The sequence below is a fragment of the Canis lupus genome, chromosome X, assembly GCF_048164855.1.
Source record: "Canis lupus baileyi chromosome X, mCanLup2.hap1, whole genome shotgun sequence".
NCBI classification, from domain to species: Eukaryota; Metazoa; Chordata; class Mammalia; order Carnivora; family Canidae; genus Canis; species Canis lupus.
In genome coordinates this window covers 13,803,228-13,829,472 of record NC_132876.1, presented here as the reverse complement: position 1 = coordinate 13,829,472, position 26,245 = coordinate 13,803,228, and the positions used below count along the sequence as shown (strand labels likewise).

The window sequence follows — 26,245 nt, the reverse complement described above, 5'->3', positions numbered from 1 at the left end:
TTCAAGTCACGATCTCATGGGTTGTGAAATCTAGCCCTGCACTGGGCACCCTGCTCAGCAGGGAGTGTACTTCTCTCTCTCCCTCTGCCCCTCCCCCATGCTCATGCATCCTCTTTCTCATAAATGAATAAATAAAATCTTAAAAAAAAAGAATGGTAGCTATATACATTTTGATTCAGGGATTGACTTCTTTGTTTGCAACTGTTAATACAAAATCTGACATACCTTACTGATAAGAGCACTAAACTTTCCATAATATCCGTTTTGCAAAATGTAAACAGAAAGTTGAGTACACCTTGCTAAATAAAGTATAGCTTGTTCTGCTTCTGCTTCACCCTTACCCCCACCTGTTCCAAGTTATGGTGTTCACTGTAGTCTCTACAACAGACCTGAACCTTATAATGTATAGATTTGAATCACAGAAATTGTCAAATTACTTGACAATTCTGTATATACATATGTATGTACATATACATACTGCAATTTACAACCCTCAACATTTGTATGATTGTTTTGTTTTTCACACAACCAAGAAGAGGCTATAGAGTAAATAAGGAAGAGTTACCTTTTATGTCAGTTCTCAGATCATTCTACAAATGGAAAGGAGGAAGGAGAAAAGGAAAAGAGGTAGAGGGTCAGTGAAAGAGGATGTTTTCTGCACTGCTAATATAGATTGTTCCCCTCGATTAACAGTGGCCACTGATTAACTTCAAAACAAAAATGAACTAGTAGTTCCCCAATTCTGAATGGTCTTCAACTTTCTTCTCTGGCAGGTAATAGCATTCCAGACAACAAAAGGAAAGAACAAGCATAACACAATTTTCCAGGCACATAATATTTTTATCAATTCCCTACATCTGAATGGCATTTTACAGTTTTACTAAGAGCTTTCCCCATACATTATTTCTCTGATCACTTTCAAATAAGGCCTGTGTGACTTCTATCCCTATTTAAGTTGGAGAAAATGGATTGAAATTGCTGTGTAGGCTTGGGAGGGTGGGGGAGGAGATCCTGGCAGTGATCACTGTTAGATGATGAAAGAGGGGTCTGAGAGGAGTTGTATAATGTCCACTCCTGAGGATTTTTTTTTTTTTAAAAGAACAAAGTCTCTTCAGCCCAGGCAAGTTTGGATTTGCAGCTACCTGTGACTGGGGCTGGAGTGTGGTGAAATAGAGGACTTTTCCATGCCTGCTTCACCCTAAAATCTGAAGAACCAGCAATTTCTGGTGGAATTTGCTCTAACTTATAACATTGTTTAGTTTGCATAGAAATGGCAGCGCTGAACTCATGCATAAATTTCACTGTACTTTTCCACTTGCTGCCAATGTGGAGTGTTAAAACAGTGGTTTTGGGTTCCTGTGATTGTGAATAATGTGGGTACCTTAGCCAGGGCAGAGAAACTCCAAATAGGAATCATAAAAACATTTCTCTTTTGGATGGCACATGATGTAGTCTGGAGTGGGAGTGTATGATTCCTGCCACCTCAAAATGAATTTTAATTCATTAAGAGTCCATCCTGTGTTGAACTGCTTCCCATCCAAATGTCCTCAGAAATGGCATTTTAAAAAAGCTGACATATGCTGGCACAGATTCTATTTTAACAGCACATCATACACTAGAATAAAAAGTATGGAAAAATATTAAAAAGGATATTTATAATATATGAGTTAACAGAGAAAGCAATTCAATTTTTTCCCTCAAGATAAAAGCCACCCCTTTGCACTCTTGATTTATACTTCCATAGTATAAACTGAATACTGTAGGGGGAAAAAAGGTTAAGTAATTTATACCAAAATATAATGTCTCCATAAAAATCAGCAAAATGGCACTGTTATTCAACTACTACCATCTTAAAATCACATGCCTTTGCTGGTCATAACACATAAAAAGCTGTTGAAAGTATAATTTGTTTGATTACCTCTAGACCAGTTACTCAATAAGAACTGAGAGAAAATAGAGACCTCAATATAAGGCTATCACTATAAAAGCTGGCATAGAATCTAAAACAGAGCTCATGTCCCCATCCTTTCCAGGTGCTTGCAGACTTAAAATTTATTACTTAGTTATAGATCAGTTGTTACTAATTCTGGCCACACATTGGCTTTAAACACAACACCAATGACTGGGTCTTTTATTTAATACGTAATTTTTTCTGGAGGCTCCCCAGGTGACAATACTACTTTGCAGCCCATGCCTGTGAAAACTGCTATACAATCTTTTGCTTTGAGTAAGTGACTGCTGTTAACTAAGATCCTACAAGCTTTTAGAATACCAGCCATAATCCCACATTTTAAGAGTCAGTAAAATTTAAACAATTTGCTTTTCAAAGCATACAGATACAAATAGCCCTCAAATAATGCCCTCTCCAATCACTTTAAGCTACTCACAAAATGAGATTCTCCTTCAACACTTATTTTGCATGTGGTTAACCTACTATCAACTATTTATATCATAGATAATAAGAATTACAAGCCCTGATGTAATGCAAAGCCACTCAGGTTATCAGCAAATCACTACTGATGTCATCCCTGGCAATTACAGCATAGTTTTTACTTATTTTTATATTTAAACATTTTTGAAAGTAGGTTCCATGCTCAATGTGGAGTCCAACATGGGGCCTGAACCCACAACCCTGAGACTGACACCCAAGCCAAGATCAAGAGTCGGATGCTCAACCCACTGAGCCACCCAGGAGCCCCACGGCATTATTGTTACTGGTCATCAGACTGCTCTTTGTGAGTTACTAAAGCAAATATTAAATATTTCCTCAGAAATGAACAAAAACTAGTTATTAAAATTCTGAAAACCTGGTAATGATTTATTTTTAAAAAGATTTTATATATTCACTTGAGAGCGAGAAACAGTGCACAGAGGGAGAAGCAGACTCCCTGCCAAGCAGAGAGCCCAATGCAAGGCTCCATCCCAGGACTCTGAGATCACGACCAGAGCAGAAGGCAGATACTCAACAACTGAGCCACCCAGGTGCCCCCTCCACCCTGGCAATGATTTAAAACTGTTCTCTGCACCCCAGCCTCAAAGCTATTTTCTTTTCTGAAGCACTAGAGTTTTTGAACAGCATAATCAGTCTTTAAAAGGCCAAATGAACTGAAAACTGAATGAACTAGCATTTCATCAAAATTTCAAGCATCTATTAAAATGCTCCTAAAACTCAGTATTTGTGTTCTAGGGTTGGAGGGGTGAGCTGCAGGGAAGAGGGCACCACAGTGCCAAGGAACATTTCCAGTGTATTAAGCCTCTTGGTTAAAATTGCTACAATGTATTCAGTGGTCGCATTGCAGAGATTTCCAAGCCCACTCCATTATAACAAGCCAAGAATAATCTTGATGTTTAATTATCAATTATAGTCAATTATCAATTATAGTCATAACTCTAAAAGGAGCCCTAAAATCGCACTTTTCAGATTTTGCTTTTATGGCATCTTCTTAAGTGATTAAGCTGTCTCTCTCCTTTGCCAGGCGTAGTGAAGCAAGACCAGGACAAGACATTTTTGTGTCGTCTTGCCTTTAAAGCTTAATTATGGTCATATTAACCGAAACTCTCAAACACCTGATCAAAAGACAATTGAATATTCAAAGTACATCCCTAGACACAAAGATTGTCTCTAATTAGGCACTACCTGATGGCAGCACATTTAATTGAATAGAATCTGCTATAGGAAATGGATATTAAACCCCACAAAACCAAAAACCTAAATCAGAGGTGCCTGGGTGGCTCAGTGTGTTTAAGTGTCTGCCTTTGGCTTGGTCATGACCTCAGGGTCCTGAGATCAAGCCCCAAGTCGGGCTCCCTTCTCAGCAGGAAGCCTGGTTCTCCTTCTCCTTCTGCCCCCCCCCCCCCCCCCCCAGTGCTGGCTCTCTCTTGATCTCTCTCTCAAGTAAATAAATAATCTTTTTAAAAACACCAAAATCAGCAATACAATGCTTAGAACTTAGGTAAGAAAAATTCCTTGCTTGGAAGCTCAAGAGTTAGACTTTGATTATCTAAATGTGATCCACTGAGCAGTTTAATTTCACCAGGGACAATCAATTCTAAGTGTTCTCATTCTGTTCCCCATCCCCAACATGCCTTTACTCCAAATACCTCAGGGCTATGGAAATGTGGCTCTAAAGATGAAATACAGCTGTCTTTAGGGCAGGTGATAATTATAGATCAAAAATGCTGTTAAGCATTTAGCGATTTAAGACTCTAACAAGAATTTTCTTAATGATTCAGAGATTCTTCCATTTTTAGAAAGTAACCTGAGATTCTTAAAGTTTTGGAGGAGGCTCAGCGACTCCACTTCCTTGTGGACAGTATTTCTCTTACCCTAGAGCCTGACAATATGCACACAAACTTAACTAGAGATGAACTGAGCATACAGGTCTATAAGGTTTGAGATGTTACTTTTCACTTTCACTATCCATAGCTACACACCACTTTGCATTCCAAACACTTAACAAACTTAAAAAATCTATATAGAGAGGCACATAACTTGTAGAGGATAAAAACAACAGCGAGGCAACTGATAATCCGTTTACCATAGCCCTCAGGAAATGGATAAAAATGCATATGCAAATAGGAAGCAACAAGGCCCCAAGACCTCAAAGCCCAACCTGGTAGAGAAGATCAGAATAAAAGAATAGATCACAAACCTCAGAGGCTGGAGGGAAAGATGGGACCAGCTGCATACCGACAGGTGAAAATTTGCTAACACAATGGCAGCTAAATCGCAGAGAAAATGCTGCAGATTATCAAGCAACTTGTACCAACCCCTGTGATCCTTGTAAAGTTTCTCAGAATTTGGGAAGTCAGCCAACTGTGGCTTGCAAGTTTCTGTATCTCCAAGGGAGGCGGCAAAAGAAGCACTAGAAGACTGGTTTGTTACTTAAGATTTTGAAGCAGCACTCTGGTGTCCTGGCCTCTGTTAAGACACCATATGACATCTTTTTTGTTACTCTTCTCCAAACACCTGATTTGCCTTTGTGACTTCTGATTTTAAAGTAGCATTTTAGAATATTAGTTTCTTGCACCACATGGTATTTTTCTTATCTTGTAAAGTTCTTTTCTAACCCATGCCTGCAATGGATACACCATGACAAGAAATGTAACTAAGAAAATCACACATTTGAGAAAGTTCATTTGAACTTTGGGTTCTAGTCAAGTAAATAAAGAGAAAGATATACAATCTAGGCATTCGCTATGATACACTGAGTCACCCCACCATAAGAGCGACTACTACTGTACATTGAAGCTTCAAAAATGTGTAGAAAAAAATATATATAGCCTAAACAGATGGGTTTTGTGGGGAAGTCCCTTAGGGATAGAGGATTTTTTTTTTATCACCTTTTAGAGATCTCACAGGTAAGGAAGTTTTATCTTAGCAGCAGTTATACCTAACAATGGCAAGGAAAAGAACCACTGAATATTAGGGTGAAAGATGCCTTTACCAATATCTACCTAAAAGAGCAAATTCTCATCCAAATATCACTTTCTAGGTCACCAGAAAATAATTTTCATTACAATGTATGAAGAGATCAACTCCAGCCAGAGCAAAAAAATATATTGCAAAAGAAGTGTCTGAAGTCCCAAACGGGGTTTTATCTCCCATTTCGATAACATCATTAGAAAGGTGATAATAAGTTTCTAGAAAGGTCTAACAGTTCAAATGTATGCTGGAGTATGTTCAGTGAGTGAAACCAAGGAATGGATCCCCTCCCCCAGTATCGTTAAATATCATACAGAAAGCAAACTAGCTAGAAAAAAATTGTTCAGGATGTATGTAATTGGTTTAAATAGCACACCCAGGCTATACCTGTTGTTTTAAAATCCCTAACAAAAGAGGTAGGTAAAAAAACAAGATTCCATTGTGGAGGAAGGCTGAGTTGAGTAACCAAGAAAATAAGGAGGAGGGGCGCTGAGTTGTGAGTCAAGTCTCACAAAAGGTAGCCACCTCTTCAGTGAATTATTTCTAGCCTTCCATTCAACCATGTTCTTGTGGCAACTTCTGGCTCAAATAACAATGACTTAAAAGAAGTCTGTTCTTGAAAACAGCACCTTCCCTTTCAGAGAAGGCTTTTAGGGCAAGGTTTGGAGGGAACAGGAGAAGCAATAAAGACATGACCCTTGGAAGTACTGTTGATACCTATGTTCATATTATACACCTTATAATGTATCTATGGCTTAGGTGAGCCTCCACTTTCTTAACAGTAAAAGAAGGTCACAGAACTTAAAAGACTGCTTACTGTAGGATTAACAAAACACCCAGAGATCACTTTAAAGGACTGTAAAGGCTATTTACTTGAGAAGAGGATGAAGCTTGCAGATACTAACCAACTATGCGAATATTAAAATTCCAGGAACTGGGTCAGCAGCCCGGAACTAGGTAATGGCCTCAACATAATTCAGGTATAAATGTATTATTTAGAGCAAGAAAGCTTCTCGCCCCACAGAAGAGGCATAGGCCATTCTGAGGTCACCCCTACACAAAGGGGCAGGGTGAATTATGGGCCACTGACAGAGAGTGCTTGGCTGAAAACACTGTTCCTTGGTATGCATGAAAAGGACTACAGTTGGCAAGGGAAGTTGACAGGTGGCCTGTCTGACCACAAGTGAGGAGTCCCCTGGAGTCTGTTGTGTATAACATAAGCCACCAGTCCTTTGGAACTGCTGATCTGACATCATGGATATAAAATTAGCAAACCATTTCTCCTTTGTGGCAGAGCACATGGTCACTTGGGGACTGTACTACAACTACTGATGCGTCTCTGTATCTCCCTTCTCTCCCCCCAGAAGCTTTGGATTCGAAGCTGCTGTGCATTATAAAGATTGGGTGCTCCTATAAATTTAACAGGTGACCTGTAATTACTCCTAAGACATGCTTAAAAGATTCATCAGAAATTAGCTGTATGTTTGAAGCATAATGTAGAAACTCTCAGTATATTGAAGACCACATCAAATATTTATTTATGGCTTCATTATTTATGGGTATTATTATTTCTGTATAATAAAAATTGATTTGTGAAAAAAAGAATTTTAGGAGGAGGAGGGGTGGGGGGGGAGAGAGAGAGCGAGAAAGAATGAATGAATCTTAAAGTTGGGCGTGGAGCCTGACAGAGGGCTCCATCTCACAACCTTGAGATCACGACCTGGGCAAAAATCAAGAATCAGACACTTAACTGACTGCACAACCCAGGCACCCTGATTTGTGAAACTGTAATACGCCTTCAGGTAGTAGCAACTAGGAATGCCACACTGTAAGACAGACTGGGAAGATCAGAATATATCACACCAAGTTTCTCCAAACTGCATTACAGGGGAAAATAATGAGGTTCCTCAGAGAAGGGGAAAGGCTGCTCCTGTAATCCTCCCTCTTGTGCAATGCTATTGCCATTTTTTTAAAGATTTATTTATTTATGACAGAGTAAGAGTGAGCTCACACGAGGAGGAGCAGAAGGAGAGAATCTCAAGCAGACCCCGAGCAGACCATGGAGCCCGACATAGGGCTTGATCCCAGGACCCTGAGATCATGACTTGAGCTGAAACTAAGAGTCAGATGCTTAACCAATCGCACTATCCAGGTTCCCCTGGGCAAAGCTATTCTAATATAGTTCTTCCTTCTTCACCATCAGTAATATCGGGAAGGCACTCAAGAGTATGAGGTGAGATAATTGTTAAATTTGTGACAATTCTCTCCACGTATGCCAGAAATAGATAAAGAAAATTAAGTGTTTGGCCATGATCCCAAGTGGGTGCTTCTGCTTCTAAGGCTTAATTATGAGAGGCAAGAAACCAGGAGATCTTGGTTCTAATTGCCTTCTACTGATTAGTCTGTGTGCGTCTTGGGGAACTCTGAGAATTGATGTCTTCCTGGGTAACTCAAGGAGAGCTGGACTAAGTAACCTAAAAGGATACAGGGGAATTGGGGCCAGATTTCCAGCAATAAAACATGAAATGTGGTTTTGGATGTTGTATCATTTGCCACCTGTTTCAGCCCGGACCAAAACAAACAAACAAAAAAACTGTTCAAGGATAGGAAAGAAGGACACCTGGGTGGCTCAGCAGTTGAGCGTCTGCCTTTGGCTCAGGGTGTGATCCTGGTCCCGGGATCGAGTCCCACATTGGGCTCCCTGAGAGGAGCCTACTTCTCTGCCTCTCTCTCTGTGCCTCTCATGAATAAAGAAATAAAATCTTAAAAAAAAAAAAAAACACTGGGAAAGAGATTACCTGTTTGAAGAGAAAGTAATTTTCAAACGGATACATATGAGAAGATAATGTACTCAGGATTAAATTTATTCATAGGCTTCAAAGTAGAAAAGGAGGAAAAAATAAAAGAAACAAAAAGTCACAAAGACCAAGGGAAGGCTCATGTGCCCCAAGGGTGCTAATTTTGGTCCACTAAAAGGTACATTAGCTTTTTGGGGCTTTATGGATGCCCATTTAAACCCCCACAGTGTCAAATTACTTAACAGTAATCTTTACATGCGAAAAAAAATAAATGCGTTCTCAAATGTGCCTGTTACCCAAGGGAAACCGTTTATTCTGATAAAATAGAATGAACTTTTTGTCCTGGCAGTCAGGGTACAAACAACCTCAAGTTAAAACAGGTTAGGATTAACCACCATAAGAACAATTTTAAAAATTAATGAACCACTTAGAATTACAAATTTTACTTGTACAAAGGTTTTTTTTCACTATAAAATGAAACACATGCAGAGATATAAAACCACTCAAAAGAATTTTTATGAGAGCAGACACATTCAGAATGTATGACTTCTAAAAAACAAGCACTTCTTACACCAAAGGTCATACCACCCCCAGACCAACATTTTTTTTTGTTTTTAACCAAATAGGACAAACAGTAGTTTGAGATTCTGTTCAAGTACATGATTGAAAATAGCAATGAGCAATTTCCAAAGCACACACAGGGGGTATTTGGAACAATTATAAGAATTTTACAGCCAACATTAAAAATACCTGGCAAGCTCTGAACAGGAAAAATGCTTTCAGCTAAATCATGAAACAGCACAGTGGTTGTAGCATTAAGTGATTGTTGCTCAGTGGAACACAGCAGATTAGTCATGACGAGTACTTGATAATTAAATGTGCACAAAGACTCAATTCTCCTGATTGCAATGCATTTCACTCTACTTCACATTGTTATAAAAGCCATATGTGTATGCAAATGTGTTAATACATTTTTTAAAAAGATTTTATTTATTTATTCATAAGAGACACAGAGAGAGGCAGAGACATAAACAGAGAGAGAAGCAGGCAACACGCAGGAAGCCCAATGTGGGACTTGATCCCGGGACTCCAGGATCACGCCCTGGACCAAAGGCAGATGCTCAACCACTGAGCCACCCAGGTGTCCCTGTGTTAATACATTTCTAAGTCTATTCTTATTCTACTTTGGAAACTCAGATATGATGTAAAACCTAAACACAAAGAGAAAACAATCACAGCATTAGTTAAATGGCAGAACCCGGGATCCCTGGGTGGCGCAGCGGTTTGGCGCCTGCCTTTGGCCCGGGGCACGATCCTGGAGACCCAGGATCGAATCCCACGTTGGGCTCCCTGCGTGGAGCCTGCTTCTCCCTCTACCTGTGTCTCTGCCTCTCTGTCTCTCTCTGTGTAACTATCATGAATAAATAAATAAAATCTTAAAAAAAATAAATAAATAAATGGCAGAACCCAATAGAATAAAGATGATTCTCGAAGGTTAGAAATTAAAGTGCATCTGCATATTTTAGCATTATTACTGAGAACCAATTAATTATGGTGGACTGATGACTGTGGATGGGCAGGAAAAATCTTACAGTGTACTCGAGTATTCTAAGATGTCCTGCTTCTGTACCTGTTTGGTTCCCAGTCATTTGCCCTAGACCAAAGGCAAGCAGGTACATTTCTTCTCTGGATGCTGGGCATAGTTAGCTTTAAAAAAAGACAGTGAGAGAGAAATAAAAGGAAACAGCAAGGAAATGGGTAGAAATATAAATGTGTCAAACCAAAAGAAAATTACCTGTGATGAGAACATTCTGCTCTAAGATTGCATGGGGCTTCCTCATCATTCTCCATGCAATTCTCAAAAGACATCTTCAATAGAAGAGGTTTTAAGCAACACATAGTTACAGAAGAAAAAGATTTCTTTAGATGTCAAGATTAGTCTTTCAGACCTCATATTCGATCCTAAAAATGGTAAGAAGAAAAGGTGGGGTTCTCCTAAAACTGGCAAGCTTTTCTTAGAAGGCAATGTACCAGAATGATGTTGGACATTGATTTTGATTTTATGGATTTATTTTTTAATCTTTTAAGATTTTATTTATTTATGCATGAGAGACAGAGAGGCAGAGACAGGCAGAGGGAGAAGCAGGCTCCATTCAGGGAGCCTGATGCAGGACTCGATCCCGGACTCTGGGATCACACCCTGAGCCTAAGGCAGACGCTCAACCGCGGAGCCACCCAAGTGTCCTGATTTTACGATTTAGAACCCATTTCAGTCCAGTGTGCATGCACCTTTGAGCTTCACTAAAACTTTTCATAATACTGAGCAACAATGTGATGAGGTATCAAAGAATGAAATATTCAATGTGAATAAGGGGAGGTTCATTCATGCATTTAATTAAGATTTTATTTATTTATTTGAGAGAAAGCATGAGGAGGGGGGCAGAGGGAGAGAGTAGACTCCCGCTGAGTACGGGGGTAGGGGGTGATCCCAAGATCCGGAGTTCAGGACCCAAGCCAAAGGCAGATGCTTAACGACTGAGCCACCCAGGTGCCCCTCATTCATGTATTTTACAGGTAACATTCTTTTGGAATGGCTAGAATTTTAAAAAGACACAGAAAATAAAAAGTACTGGTGAGGATGTGAAGATATTGCAACTCGCATATACATTGCTGATGGAAAGAAATATAAAATAGTTCAGCCTCTGTGGAAAACAATTTGGCGGCTCCTGAAAAAGCTAAACAAGGAATTATCAGGAGCCAGCAATTTTACTCTTATATACATGCCCCAAAAGAACTGAAAACAGGTGTTCAAATAAAAACTTGTGCATTGATGTTCATAACAGCACTATTTACAATATAGTCAAAAGGTGGAAACCACTCAAATACCCATCGTCAGATGAATGGATAAACAAAGTATGGTATAGCCATACAATGGAATATTACTCAGGCATAAAAAGGAATGAATTACTGATATATGCTACACAACATTATGCTACTTGAGAGAAGCCAGACACAAAAGGCCACATACTGTATGATTCCACTTATATAAAATATTCAGAATAGGTAAATCCATAAAAACAGAAAGCAAGTTGATGGTTGTCATAATGATGAAAATGCTACAGAACACGATAGATTTGGTGGTTTCACATGTGAATGTACTAAATGCCACTGAATCGTTTTTAAAATTATTAATTGTATGTTATGTGAATTTCACCACAATCAAAAGTAACACCTGTGCTTCACAGCAGGTCCCAAGGCAAAACTGTTAATACAGTTGATGCCTTCATTCAACCAGCATCTACTAAGTCCCTATTATGCAAGATACTGTAGATAAAGTGGTAAATAAAAAACTGACACCATTTCTGCCTTTGGGGAGCTTGCAGTGTAGTGGGGGAGACCAGATATTAATCAAATACTCAGACAAATTAGCTAAGTATCAGGAATGATGTCTGCGCAGTGGTCTGACAGCTGCCCCAGCCAGCACCACATGATCACCACACACAACAAGCCTGCTCAGATCGCTTCTCTAAGTCCTGCTTTAATAGTTTCCCACTGATTTTAAAATCAAAAACTAAAATCCTTACTCTGACCTGCAAGGTCTTGCAGAGCCAGGTCTCTTCCTCTGCTTCTCCAACCTTTTCCTGCCCCAAGCTTCTCCGCTTATTTTCTCTGTTACAGCCCACTGGCTTTCCTTCCATTCCAGATGAGCCCCAGGCCCCTCCCAGCTCCAGGGTTCCTACTCCACATCCAACATTCTTCCATCTCCCCTTTACCTTCTTAACTTGTAATCACCTTTCCGATCTCTCAGCTGTCACTTACACCTTTTCTCCAAAATCTATGTCTGCTACAGAGAATTTACAATGAACAAAGCAAAAAGAAAATCTCAATTCAGCTTTTCAAAAATCCATAATTCCAAGTCTCCCCAAAAGTCTCCTCCAACATTCTGCCAAAGAAATCCTTTGTGAATTCCTTGATTTTGCAGAAAGTGTGTTTTTTTGGTAAACCTTTTGATTAGTTTCAATAAAAACAAGGCAATGATTGTGACAACAAGAACTTTGTATAGTCTACTGACACGAGCTCATTAAACATAATTTAATGCGACTGGTTATGGTGATACTTTGTTAACTGATTTATATACACTTCAGAAAATTTTATGCAGAGCAGTATTCAGATTCATCATTTCCAGTTGATTAAACAGTTGATTAGAAATGGTGGTTATGGTCATTTCTGCTAAAAAACAAAAAAAAAGTCAGGCATCAGGCCACGAATATAATCCTCAATGTAATATTGTTTCTGCGAAGAAAATCAGATTATATTTATATTACTTTGACTTCCATGAATATAACCTGCCATAATGTACAAGGACAAGTTGTAAAAGGTTTTCGGGGGGGCCCATCATCTAGCTAGTATGCACTATGGAAGAGCGGGTAGGTCCAGGGCAAACACAATTGAAATCAGCCAGCCATGCACAGTTCTCCTTTCAAGTCCACCTCATTTAATAATCATAAACTGGGGCAGGGTATTTTTTTGCAGCATTGATTTCTCTGCAGGAAGAGCAGAGAGAAATATCACTGACATATAGAAAGTCCCACACAAAAATGACTCTGCTAAAGCCGTCAAAGGACATTTATACAATATTAAGATTATCCCTGTGCTTCTGGGAAATGAAAATAAACTGCATCTTAAAAAACAACACCTCAAGGATTAACTGATATCATTTGTATAGTATTTAAAACAACAATTTGTAATGAAGCTTGCATAAAGGGTTTACTAATAAATACGAAAACAACAGCATGTAACCAGCACCACTATTTCTTGGATAACTTCCAGTCTTAAAGAACACTACCGAGAAGGAAACACAAAATCCAGATATCCTACTCCAAGGAAAAAAACAGAACTCGTTTTCGTTTTTTCAGTAGTTTTCAGGTCGATATGGCTGTTGGTACAATGGGCTGGGAAAGAAACCTATTTGTTCAAATGAAACTTCAAATAAGAAGATTAAAGCCCAACATTCAAGAGTAGCACAGCCATAAGGAAACTCCTTTTATCAATATTCAAAAAACAACCTAGCAAATTTTCTCCCTTCAGTTTTTGCTATTTCTATGCCGAGACTACAGTGGATCTTTTGTAGAAAAACAACTCAAACACAAAAGTGGCATATTTCAAAGTTTTCAACCATTCTGTTAGCAGAAAAGGCAAAAGGCAAAAAGCAAAAAAATAAAAATAAAAAATAAATAAAAGGTTAAATGCTTTGGAACGGACAAATAATGGAACCCACGTAAGATTTTTTTTTTTTTCTTAAGTGGTAATTTTCCCGGGGGTGCCTGCATGGCTCAGTTAAACATCTGCCTTTGGCTCAGGTCATGATTCTCAGGGTCCTGAGATTAAGCCCCTTGTGGGGCTCCATGCACTCAGCAGGGAGTCTGCTTTTCTTTCTCCTTCCACCCCTTCCCCCCCACCCCGTCATGCTCACAGATAGATTAGACAGAGAGACAGATAGATAAATAAAGTGGTAATTTCCCTAAGGAAAATCCTTTTTTCTTATTACCCCTAGCTAACTATGTTTCTGAGACTGGGAAATCTCAGGTTATAACTCAAAAAAGATGAGCCCTGGCTCCCAGGGGCCCCACACAACTTTCACTCTTTCACCACTTGCCACCATGGGAGGTCATTTGTCAGCAAGCAGAGGCAGGCTGGAGTACACTTCAATCACTTAGCTCCTTTGTCCTCCATGTTACCTCTTAGCTGGAGTTGTCCTGACATATAATCTCATGAAGTTAAAACAAATAATAATAATCTCATGAGGTTGACCAAAGAACATGAGTGGGACATAAGCGAAGGGGGCATATAAATCCATCTGTGGCACAATGCTAAGTAAACACCGAAGTAGGAAGGAAGAATAAGGGTTGCTGAAATGCAGAGGCTGACTAGGGCCAGGGAGAGTTAGTCTAGGAAGATTTCAAGATTAATGCATGTCAGAGTCTTGGGGAACTTTGGCTTCTTTTAATCCAGACTGTGATTAAATTCATTTTCAAATCTATTGTGTATTTCACATGTGGAGCATGCTCCAAAACTAGAATTTGGCTACAATGACAAGAGGATTTTATCTTTAGTCACATACTGTGCTTGGTTTCAGGGTTTCTCTAACACAACCTGACCTCTGTTAACCATTCCAACCAGATGTTCTACTAGTAATCCTGTGCAAGAAGGCTCTGCTCCTACCAAACTGGTCTCCTTCCTCATTTTCTAAGTATCTCAGTTTATTCCCAACTGCTGCTCCCCTGGACTGAAATTACTTGCATGAGTCTCCTTGAAAGTAAACTGAAGGCTCAACTATGCCAAAGTCAGCAGTCTAATCAAGAGACCCCTGTGACATGCACGGCTGTAGGTACATAAAATGGGCAAACCTTCATATATTGGCTTCCCCCTCAAGGTGATTAGCCACTGGTTCTTGGACCTCTTTATCTTATTCTCTTAGTATACATTTGTGATTTGCTTCCTCGATAAGGATAAGCAACACCTAAGGGTGTTACAGAGATGAATTCTGTAGATGGATAGAAAAATAGATGGAGTGACAGAAGAATTACAGACAGATATGGCTCATTTGACTAAACAGCCTGGCCCCCAAATCAGCATATTATTTAGAGCCAGTTGAGATCATCAAGGATCATCAAGCAATGAACTGAGACAATATAATTTGATCAAGGCTAGAGTCTCAAAGTCTAACCATCTCCTATTTTCTAATAGGTGTACTTTTGCTGTTCAAAAATCAGAGGCACTCTGACACTCTTAACTCTAATGACCTTCCTTCAGAGAGGCTGGCAATTAACGAGTGGTTTCAAAGTGATGAGGAAGGAAGACAAGCATAATGGATAGGTGGGTGGGTTCTGGCGCCAGATATCTGGGTTCAAATTCTAGTTCTGCCCCTTACTAGCTAAGTAACCCTGGGCAAATTCCTTAACCACATCATGTCTCAGTTTCCCTATCTGTATAAAAGATGATGCTGTTGATGATTATTTATGAGACAATTAAGAGAGTACCTTCAAACACTAAATACTCAAATATTAATTGTTGTTATATAGTAAATAGCAGATTCCTTTGCTGCCATTAACCAGTTGCTTCCAACACAGATAAAACATGTCTACATAAAAAAAGATGTAATCCTAATACAAATAACTGAAATATATCTGGAGGGTTATTATACTTGCAATACAGTGGCGCAAATGAAATCAACGTGAACATTTTCATAACCAGAATAAAAAGAGAGATACAATCTTTGTAAAATGGAAGAAAGCACGCTTAAAATATCAAAATGATCATGAATATTTAAGTGACCTATGCTACACTGACCAGATAATACTTAATTACCATATAAGCATAAGACAGAACAGTACATCGTGTCTTTACTCAGGATTTCAATGGACCTGGGAAACCTACAGGTCATTCACAATGCTTGCAAAAAGAACTAAAGCCAATTTCAAAAGGTTCCTCAAAGGTTATGGTAAATGACTCCGCTTAGGGTTGGAATTCAGGGAGTATGAGAGAGCAGACGGCTCTGGCTTAAGCACTAGGTTGAAAGCAGAAATAAACAGCAAGTGTAATTAAATGTACACAACGGTGAAATAGCACATGGCTCTCCAACACCTGCAGTGCAAGGAAGGCTGGGTGCCGAGAAGGAAAGCACATACACAAGCAGACAATGTGAATAAACCTCCCATCTTGCCCTTTACTTAGTAGCATCCTAACTAAAGGGGGAGAAGGAGGTGGTCAGAGCAGTGAGCTGCTTGGACAAAGAGAGGGCTACAGGCTTAGACCTGGAAACAGCTGGCCTCACACATTCACCTTCTCCCACTGTTCCTTTACACAAATAATATGTGCAGAGGGGGAGATCCCCTAAACCAAAGGCCTATTCTTTCCTAAACTTGAAACAAATATTTAAAAAGCATCAAAAGAGCCAGGCACAGTGATAACTATCATTCCTATGTTATACTTCTGCTTTTAAGAGATGTAGAGAAACCAGGGCGCCTGGGTGGCTCAGTAGGTTAAGCGTCAGACTGTTGGTTTTCAGCTCAGGTCATTATCTCAGGGTTGGGAGATGGAGGCCTGTCTAGGGCTCTGTGCTGGATGTGGAATCTGCTTAAAATTCTTTCTCTCCCTCTCTATAAAAAACAAAAAAGGAAGAGATTCAGATAAATCACCATAAATATTTCTTTTTCATTAGTGTGTTTAAGTTAATCTTTACAAATCTTCGAAATCATTTTTAAAACATGCTTATGCTTGCCAAATAAGCTGTCCCATTCATTTTTGATGTCTGAATGGATTTGCTTTGGGAATAATTAAGAAAGAAACTCCTACAGCAAGAGAAGTTGTAGGCTACTGTAGATTGCTCAGTCTGTTGTGTGATAACCTTTATCATATAAATTTCATTTGGGGGCACCTGGGTGGCTCAGTCAGTTAAGCATCTGCCTTGGGCTCAGGTCATGATCCTGGGGTCCTGGAATCCAGCCCCATGTCAGGAGCCCTGCTCAGCAGGGAGCCTGCTTTCTCCCTCTCCGTCTTCCCTCCCCCCACCCTGCGTCCTCCCTGTCAAACAAATCAATAAAATCTTAAAAAAATTTTTTTAAACATATGAATCTTTGAATTTTAATGTGACCTTCCAAAAGTTAAGCCTGTCTTCTATGCATTTATATTTAAAGGTTTATAGTAAAGGAGTATATAAATCGCTTGACCTCAGCCTCTAGCTATTACCTGGTATATGACAAGCCAGAGAAAGATTAGCTTTCTTAGGTAATACCCCTCCACCTGAATTCCTCAACAGCTAAATTGTAAGATTTTGTGGTATCAGTGGCTATAAATCTCAGTAATAATCACCACTGGACTTAGTTTAGTAGACTAAACTCTATCTGATAATCAGGATTAAAGAGCTAATCAAAACTGGCTTTGTAAATGTTTAAGTATGGCTGAGTTCAGCAATTGCCCATGGCATAATGCAATCCACCAAGTAATACCTAAGGTTTACTTTTGCCATCACTCTTTCTTTTTTACTTATATGAATAAACACCCAACCATTCAGTTGCTATAGTGAAAACAGGATTTGGGCTCTGATGGTGACCATAAAATACTATAAAGTAAATTCCTTCACTTACTCCCAGGAATAAACATTTAAAATTTGTTTAAAAATATAATAATAAGTAATATATACAAATAATTTTATATAAATTATGTATAAATATATATTTACATACAAATATATATATAACTATGCAAGATGAACATTAAGCCTTAAATTTACACAATGTTAAAAATACTTTACAATTTTATTTTTATTTATTTGGAGAGAAGAAAACACGAGCAGGGAGAGAGGGAGAGAAAGAATCTCCAGCTGACTCCTTGTGGACCACAGAGCCAAGACAGGGCCCGATCTCATGACCCTGAGATCATGACCTGAGCCGAAAAAGAGTTGGGATTCTTAACTGACTGAGCCACCCAGGCGCCCCAAATTTACACAGTGTTGAATGTCAATTGAATTTCAATACATTTGGAAAAAAATAAAATTTCAAAGGAACACAAAGTATACTGTAAGATTTGGGCTGCGCTGCTAAAACAGCGGGTTTATTGTTATAATTGGAACAAAGCAGACTCACATTAGTTAAAATAAATGTCAGGGTTTGGGGCAAGAAACACATAAACTAGAACTCTAGTCTGGCTCAGATCCAAACAGCATTTGCAGAGGGAAAAGACTGATAGGAACAATTGCCAGGTACTCCTGTGGCACTCTGGACTATTCACGTGGCATTTCTTGCAGATGTCTACCAAAAAATTTGGGAACCCTCAAACCAATTACTTCAACTCAGGACTCTCATCCAGCTGCCCATCCTCATCCTCCTACTGCTCTGTCCTCCTCTTCTCCACCTCCTATTCCTAACTCGACTGTTCTCCTTCCCTCCCTCTCTCCTAAATCACTGATTAAACCGTGGGCCGTAGAATCTGCCACCCTTGTTCAAACTTTCTAAATCCCGGGGTCCTGGGATGGAGTCCTTGCAGGGAGCCTGCTTCTCCTTCTGTCTGCATCTGTGTGACCCCAGGATCAGGCTCTGAGCCGAAGGCCGACGTCCAACCGCTGAGACATACAGGTGTCCCCAAACTCTCTATGTCCTTAACATCAGAAAACCTTCCCTACAAATACTTGGCTTCCCTAAGACTGGCTTTCTTCTTCTTCTTCTTCTTAAAATAGAATCATCACTTGTATTGACAAGTTAGGGTCACAATGGACAGCTTCCAGAACAGAAATAAGACAGTCCCAAGACAAAAGAATGTAAAACTGCAGCAGACAGGTTAATACTCTTTAGTCTCCCACACCATTATCCATCCCAACCTCTTCATAATCTTTCTCAAGGGCAGCCATGTCCTCATGGGCCTCAGAAAACTCTCCTTTCTCCATGCCCTCACTCACATTACCAGTGAACAAAGGCACACTTGGTATATATCAGGTCAAACTTATAGTCCAGGTGAGCCCAGGCCTCAGCAATGGCTGTGGTGTTGCTCAGCATGTCAACAGCTCACTGTATTTTGGGAGACTGGGCTCTCTTCTGAAGACTTTCCCAGAGGGGTAGGAGTCAACCTCCTCTTGCCTCACCATTGCTTATACATGGCCCAGTAATCCAACCTCATGAAAAGTCCTTCCACCCCTGGGGTTCTGGAGATACAAGATTTTACCCCTCTTTGTCATGGATATCATGTCTCCTGAACATTTCCATTCATTCTTTAGGGTCACTGGCAGCCTTTCCATCCCATCTCCCGCCATCATCCTACGAAATTTTAATGTTGATGTGAACAACCCACTCCATACTCCTTTCACAGTTCTTGGGCTTTTCTATCTCTAGTGACCTTTTACTATGCTTTATTATCTCTATCAACCAGCTCTCTAGTCACAAAGTGACAATGACTGGACACTTTGAAATTTGGCGTTTAGTCTTACTCTCTAGGCCAACTCTTGCACACCGTTGGAAATTCCATCATTCGGGATCCCTGGTGGCTCAGCGGTTTGGTGTCTGCCTTTGGCCCAGGGCATGATCCTGGAGACCCGGGATTGAGTCCCACATCAGTCTCCCTGAATGGAGCCTGCTTCTCCCTCTGCCTGTGTCTCTGCCTTTCTCTGTGTGTGTTTCTCATGAATAAATAAATAAAATCTTAAAAAATATATTTTTAAAAAAAGGAAATTCCATCATTCATATGGACAAGTCACCCAGAAACCTAGATTTTCAAGTCCCAGGCTTCTTTTACTCTAAGATCTTCACCTTTGCTCTACTTTAGCCAACTACTCTTTAGACAGACCTAGGATTTGTTATCACCTACTGTTTGACTTCGGACACCTCAAAAAACAATAGCTCTCTCAGCCTTTCAGCTCTTTCACTTCCACTACAAAAGCTCTTTAAAACCTCTAGTCTCTTGATCCCATCCTATTTGTCCAATTCCTTACCTTCACTTCCCCTATGAAGTCTAAACACCATGCTCACTCATGGAACCTATTCTCTCAATAGCCTCCTCATTCCTCCCCAAACTGGGTTTCTGCCATGATTGACCTACAGAGCCCTAAATCCAGGACCAATCTCAGAAACTGCTTTCTTTATTCCTGCATGAAGGAGTGGAGAACCGTTCTGGTAAAAGCACACTAATGTGAAGAATGATGCCATTACAAATTCCTCAGCGTCACTCCACAAACCTACTCATCCTTGTTCACCTCACTCTCCACTTACACTAAATGTCCGAAGTTTCATGATTTCTTAAGTACCCTACCACACTCCTCTCTATACAGGAGACCTTGCTCCTACCTCCTTTAAAAATTCAGGATCATTTTGTGGGCCTTTCTTCACCTTTCCTTGTATGTACACATCACCTTTCCCCCCTCATTCCAGAAAAAGGAATCTCTTCTGCTGGAGTGCTTCTCCCTATGTTCTTGATCACCATGTTGCCATCTTTTTTATCAATAATGATCCCATATCCCCTATATTGTCAATCACTTCATGTCTACTCTCTCTCTTCCTATAGTTCCTTAGATTAAGTATGTTAGGGTCCTTATTTTCTTAAACACACAGACACACATACTTCACACACTTTCCTTGACAGAGAACCCTCTTCCAGCTTTCTCCCTCTCCTTCCCTACAAAGGCTCAGTATTAAAAGTAAAGCTCCTTTAGGGGAGGGATTTTTTTGTTTTGTTCACTAGCATACCACTAACCTAGAGCAGGGCCAGGCACAGAGTAGGAGTTCGATAGCTGTTGAATGAATGAGTAGTGCCCTCAAAAGAATACTAGCACTGCATCTACTTTCTCACCTTCTCTTCATTCTTTCAGCTCTCTGTCAGTAAACTGGTTTCTTCCTCCAAACTCCCACAGCTCTTACATTCCCACAGCTCTAACTTGTACTCCCGCAGCTCTAACTTACATTCCCATAGCTGTAACTTGTGAAATTGAAGGGACAATTCCTTATTTGACCTCATACTGACACTTTTAAACAATTATCTCCTTTTTAAGATTTTATTTATTCATAAGAGATGCACAGAGAGAGAGAGGCAGAGACATAGGCGGAAGGGAGAAGCAGGCTTCCTGTGGGGAGCCCAATGCAGGACTCCATCCAAGGACCCCAGGATCACAACCTGAGCCATGGCAGATGCTCAACCACTGAGCCACCCAGACGTCCCTATTATCTCCTTGGAAGACTTTCCTCCTCTGCTTCCATGACATCACACCTCCTCTTATCTCTCTGGACATTCCTTTTAAGTCTCCTTTGCTAATCTATTTGTCCAACCCCCCATACTAGGTTACTAAATGCTATTTCTCTAGATTCAGCCCTCAGCTCTCTGTCCACCATTCTGCATGCTCTCTATGTAAACTAATCTACACACATGGCTTTAATTATCGTCTATATGCTGATGACACCAAAAAGAGGTGTAGATCTTTAGCCCAGACTTCTCTTCTGAGCTCTACACACATAGGAAAACAATGACAACCACTGGCAATTTCGAAGGCTTACATTCCAAAGTACAATTCTAAGCTCTTTACATGTATATTTACTCATTTAGTACTCACAACCAACCTATTAGGAAGGTACTATTATTCTCACCATGTAAAGGTGAGGAAGTCAAGGCACAGAAAGGAAAGCCACTTGCTCAAGGCCACACAGCCAGCTAGTGTGGTAGAGCTCATAAACAGTGCTATGAGTCCTTTTTAAAACAACAGCTTTATTGCTATATAATTTACATATCACAGAATTTGTTTAATGATGCAACAATTTTCAGTATGCTCAGAGTGTTGTGCAACCATCCCCACAATCTAATTTTAGAACATTTCCTCTCTCTTTCTTTTTTAAAGATTTTATTTATTTGGGGTGCCTGGGTGGTTCAGATGGTTAAGTGTATGCCTTCAGCTCACATCATGATCTCCCAATCCTGGGATCGAGCTCTGTGACAGGCTCCCAGCTCAGTGAGGAATCCACTTCTCCTCCCTCTGCCTCTCTCTCAGAGAGAGAGAGAGAGAGAGAGAACACAAGCAGGAGGAGCAGAGAGATAGAGAGAATACCAAGTAGACCCCATGCTGAGTGTGGAGCCCAATGTGGGGCTTGATTGATCCCAGGACCCTGAGATCATGACCTGAGTCAAAACCAAGAGTCAGATGCTTAACCAACTGTGCCACCCAGGTGTCCCATAATTCTAAAACATTTTCACCACCCCAAAAAGAAACCTGGTACCCATTCACTAGCAGTCACTGATATGAATACTTTTTTCTTTAGTAATATTTTTAAAATATTTGTTTATTTATTTGATTGAGAGAGTGAAGGGAAGGGCAGAGGGAGAGACTCTTCAAGCATACTCCCGACTGGGTGCAGAGTCTGACAAGGGGCTCAATTTTATGACCCATGAGACCTGAGCTGAAACCAAGAGTCAGATGCTCAACTGACTGAGCCAACCAGGCACCCCATTCTCATTAATCTTTACACCCAATGAGGGGCTTGAACTCACAACTCTGAAATCAAGAGTCACACGCTCTTCCAACTGAGCCAGCCAGGTGCCCCCGATATGAGTACACTTAAGCTTTTATTTTAGAAACTGAAACTTTGGGACATCTGGGTGACTCAGTGGTTGAGTATCTGCCTTTGGCTCAGGGCATGATCCTGGGATCAAATCCCACATTAGGCTCCCAGTGGGGAGCCTGCATCTCCCTCTGCCTGTGTCTCTGCCTCTCTGTCTCTCATGAATAAATAAATAAAATCTTTAAAAAAAAAGAAAAGCTGAAACTTTAATTACATTCAAGAAACTAACACCATGTTAAGCCAGTTAAGACAAAAATGGTTTCTTTTTAAAAAATGTACATATATTAGCTTTCACGATACAAAAGATTATTTTTTGTATATTTAAAAAGGGAGTTTTCTACCAGGATCAGACTTATGCATATGCTACAACAAATTCAAACACAGAAGAGCTAAATATTCGTATAACTAGAAAATATTACAGCCTTAATGTGTTACCAGAAGAGAGACACACTCAATCCTCACATGAGTAACAGTGAAAAGGAGAATATCTTTAGTAGACTGAAAAATGACCTCTCCTTACATACACAATTTTACACGATGCATGTGTCTAGTTACATGAAAAATGAAACCAATTGTTTAAAGGCAGAAGAGTGTGTAAATGGCAATTATCAACTGCAAATATGATACAAAGGAAAAGAAACTGCTTAAGAGAATAAAATGCAAAGGCTTTTTTTAAAAAAAAACAGAAGAGTTCATTAGCCTTTTAATGACTATAATTAGCGAAGGTAGTTCTATGCTGCTTCAGGTGTAGAGATGTAGCAAGAGTGTAACTGTACTGTGGACCCCAGCCTTGTTTACCCAGTGACTACAAAGCACTAATGAGTGATTTTGGTAAATCTAATTTACCATTTGAAGACTTGGGAAAGACCAAGAAAGAAAAAGCAATAAAATAGGTATATAGTTTATAAGTGACAGGAGAAAAGAATCACCACTAAAGAAAAGCATCAGTATCTAGTTTTATGAAACAATTCTTTCACATGTCTTATTTCTGGCTCTTCCCTTTCATATAAAATGTGTTACTTCAAAGTAAATCAGATTCAGATCGCAGAACTCCTAGTATCATTGAAACCATCATTGGTATGAAAGGGCTGCTCTTTATTCCCATCTGGGATGAAGTATGATGGGGATGAACTCATCTACTTGGAGACCTACAGACACTTTGCTCAAGTCAACAATCATTAATTGTTGACCTACTAGATTCTACACTAGGTGCTGGAGACTAGAGAGAAGACGACGTAACCCCTTACCTCACAGCTACGTAGGGGAGGATATATATATATCTAATAAGGCACAGTATCAGGCTAGAAGTAGCACAACATGGATTTAACAAGATTTTCTGTCTTGGGACCAAGTTCAGACCCCAATTTTTGTTCTAGGAAACATGGTGAGTGGAGCTGCAAAAGTTATGTGAGTCATGGGAGAAAGAGATCCATTCCAAAGGAAGTGGAGAGGAGGGAAAGGGTGAATCTGAGGAAGCATGACAGTAAGCCTTCACTCACTAATTCAGCTATTCCAAATATCTTGAAATTAAGTACCTATTATCTGCCAGGTCCAGAGAATATGAAGAATAAGATTCTGTGTAATCTTTCAAGGAGTTTTCAATTTAGTGAGTATAGAAAACAAATACTGATATTGCATGCTGACAAGTGGAGATAGCAGTAACAATAATGGTTGACATCTATTAAAGATTTATTACTGTGTGCCAACTACTGTCCAGTGCTTTTCATACATATTAACTCCTTTACTCCTTTTTATGAAGATTTATTTGTTTATTTATTTATTTATTTATTTATGAGAGAGAGAGAATAGAGGGACAGTGAGTAGCAGACGCCCGCTGGAGCAGGGAGCCCGACATGGGGCTCAATCCCAGGACCCTGAGACCATGACTGGAGCCAAAGGCAGATGCTTAACTGACTGAGCCACCCAGGTGCCCCTAACTCTTTGATTCCTTATGACAAACCTATGAAGTAGGTGGCTCTTCATTTCCCCATTTTATAGATGAGGTAACTGAAGCACCAAGAGCTATTTATAGGACTTCTGCATCAAGCGGCTAGAAAGGAACAGAGCCAAGATTCGCATCCTGACAAATTGACTCAAGCCTACAATCTTAACCCCGATACCACACTGTCTTAAACAAATGCATAAATCAAGAGCACGTAATCCTGGATAACAATCATCACAGCAAAGCTATGAAGTAGGTTTTATCATTCCCAGTTTAGGGAGGAGGAAATGGAGGTGCAGAGGGGAGAACTAAATCACTCAAAGTCTTCCAGCTAAGTAGCAGAGCCAGAATACAAATTGGAATCGGCCATAAATCTCTTTCTCTATTAGAAATGTCAGCTGTAACCAGACTGGAAAAGTAAACCACTGTGTGTATAGTTTTTCCAGAGTAGCAGCATCACACTGAAAACACATTAGAATTTTAAAAATGCCTTAGGCACACGGAACCTCAGGGAGTAAAGGCAGCAGCATCTGTGTCTGCATTAAACGGTTAGCACAGAAACTAGTAATTCTTTTTTTTTTTTTTCAGAAACTAGTAATTCTTAAGGACCAGCAATACACACTGTGCCTTGATTTGTTTTGATAAGAACAGACACCCCTGGAGAAGACCAACAGGACAAAGGATTATCACCACGGTTTTGTTGGTGGTATAGATGGATCTGTTGTAATTACACTGTGTGCTGCACAGCCACTTGTTTGGGAACAAGAATTCTGTTATGTATGGACTTTTAATTTTAAAGTGATTTTACCTATGAATTCTACTACTTGGGAAAACATATTTGTTTTCATCATTCCTGAGAAGCATATTAAAATAGCACTCATCAGGGCCACACAGCAGCCTGAGTGGTACATAATTACTAAGATATTTTATTCAGATGTAAACAACTGATGATACAGATAAATACCGCTTCAGAGCAAGAGAAGAAACTAGGAAGATTGTATTAAGGAGAAAATACTACAGTTCCACAAATTGGTGCAGCCCCAAGAAAAAACTTCCCTCAAAATATTTTGAAAGGAGAAGTATCAGCAAAATAGTATTTTAGAGTAACTAAAACATATGTAACCATGTTGAAGATTCTTTGCATATCTAAAATAATTATGCAGTTTATATTACATAAAATGAATCACAATGTATGTGTGATATAAACATTATAGTTTTGGAGCTATTAATTTTTAATTTATACATGGAATATCCTTTCCAGTATATTTTTAGGATTTAACTTCTTACAAATACTGCTACAAGTTTTTGGACTTTAAGAAATGCAAGTTTGTTTTTACTTTGTGCCAAGTTTTGAAAAATAGCAGAAACTTGCCGATCAGGACAAATTATCAACATCTGAGATGAACGACTATAGTACACTTTCTTACTCAAGTACGTGTATCACAGATACAAGACACTGGGAATCAAAAACACGTTGGGTCAAAGCCCTGGCCCTGTCTCTTATTAACAAGGTATGTCGTATTTGGCAAGTTACTAACAGCTCTCTACCTCAGTTTTCCTATATGTAAATTGGAGCTATACTTACATTCCTAAAAGGATTAAACAAAATAACACACGGATAGTGCCTGACCCATACACAGTTGGCACTCAGTAAGTGTTAATTTCTATCACCACCACCCACGTCTCCATTTTCTGGGGAGAAAAAATTAAATACTACTTTGCCAGATGGAGCTTAGTACACACACAGTTCCACTTTCCAAAATACCAAGATGAATAGTTTCCTGCCTTTTCAGCATCAGGTTTCGAGTAAAAGAGTATTTGTCTATTCTGACTAGATGCCTGTCTTTACGAGCCTGGAACAACTTCTTTCCTACCTGCAAAAGATGGACGGCTTTGAAGCTGGTGAAAATGAATCGAGTTAAAAAGGACCTCAAGAGAGACAGATCCACTAGCCCAAGCCCAGCCTGGAATTCTATTATAGCATCAATACTCC

At 39.6% G+C, this 26,245-nt stretch overlaps 1 protein-coding gene across 9 annotated transcripts in view; it reads right to left on the bottom strand.

The window, feature by feature from the left end:
- The window catches only part of ATP11C (ATPase phospholipid transporting 11C (ATP11C blood group)), a 193,379-nt gene that overhangs the window by 99,245 nt on the left and 67,889 nt on the right, over positions 1-26,245 (bottom strand). For 4 of the 9 annotated variants that reach the window (XR_012026532.1, XR_012026533.1, XR_012026531.1 and 1 more), the window contains exon 1: positions 4,653-4,763. The exons of 2 other annotated variants lie outside the window; for them this stretch is intronic. Coding sequence is in view for 4 of the 7 variants with exons in the window: in XM_072817186.1 (XP_072673287.1) it covers positions 4,653-4,688 (36 nt within the window). In the remaining 3 variants the exon portion in view is untranslated. Of the gene's footprint in view, positions 1-4,652; positions 4,765-26,245 lie in introns of those variants that run through there. 3 more of the 9 variants (XM_072817183.1, XM_072817185.1, XM_072817179.1) reach the window with 3 other exon arrangements.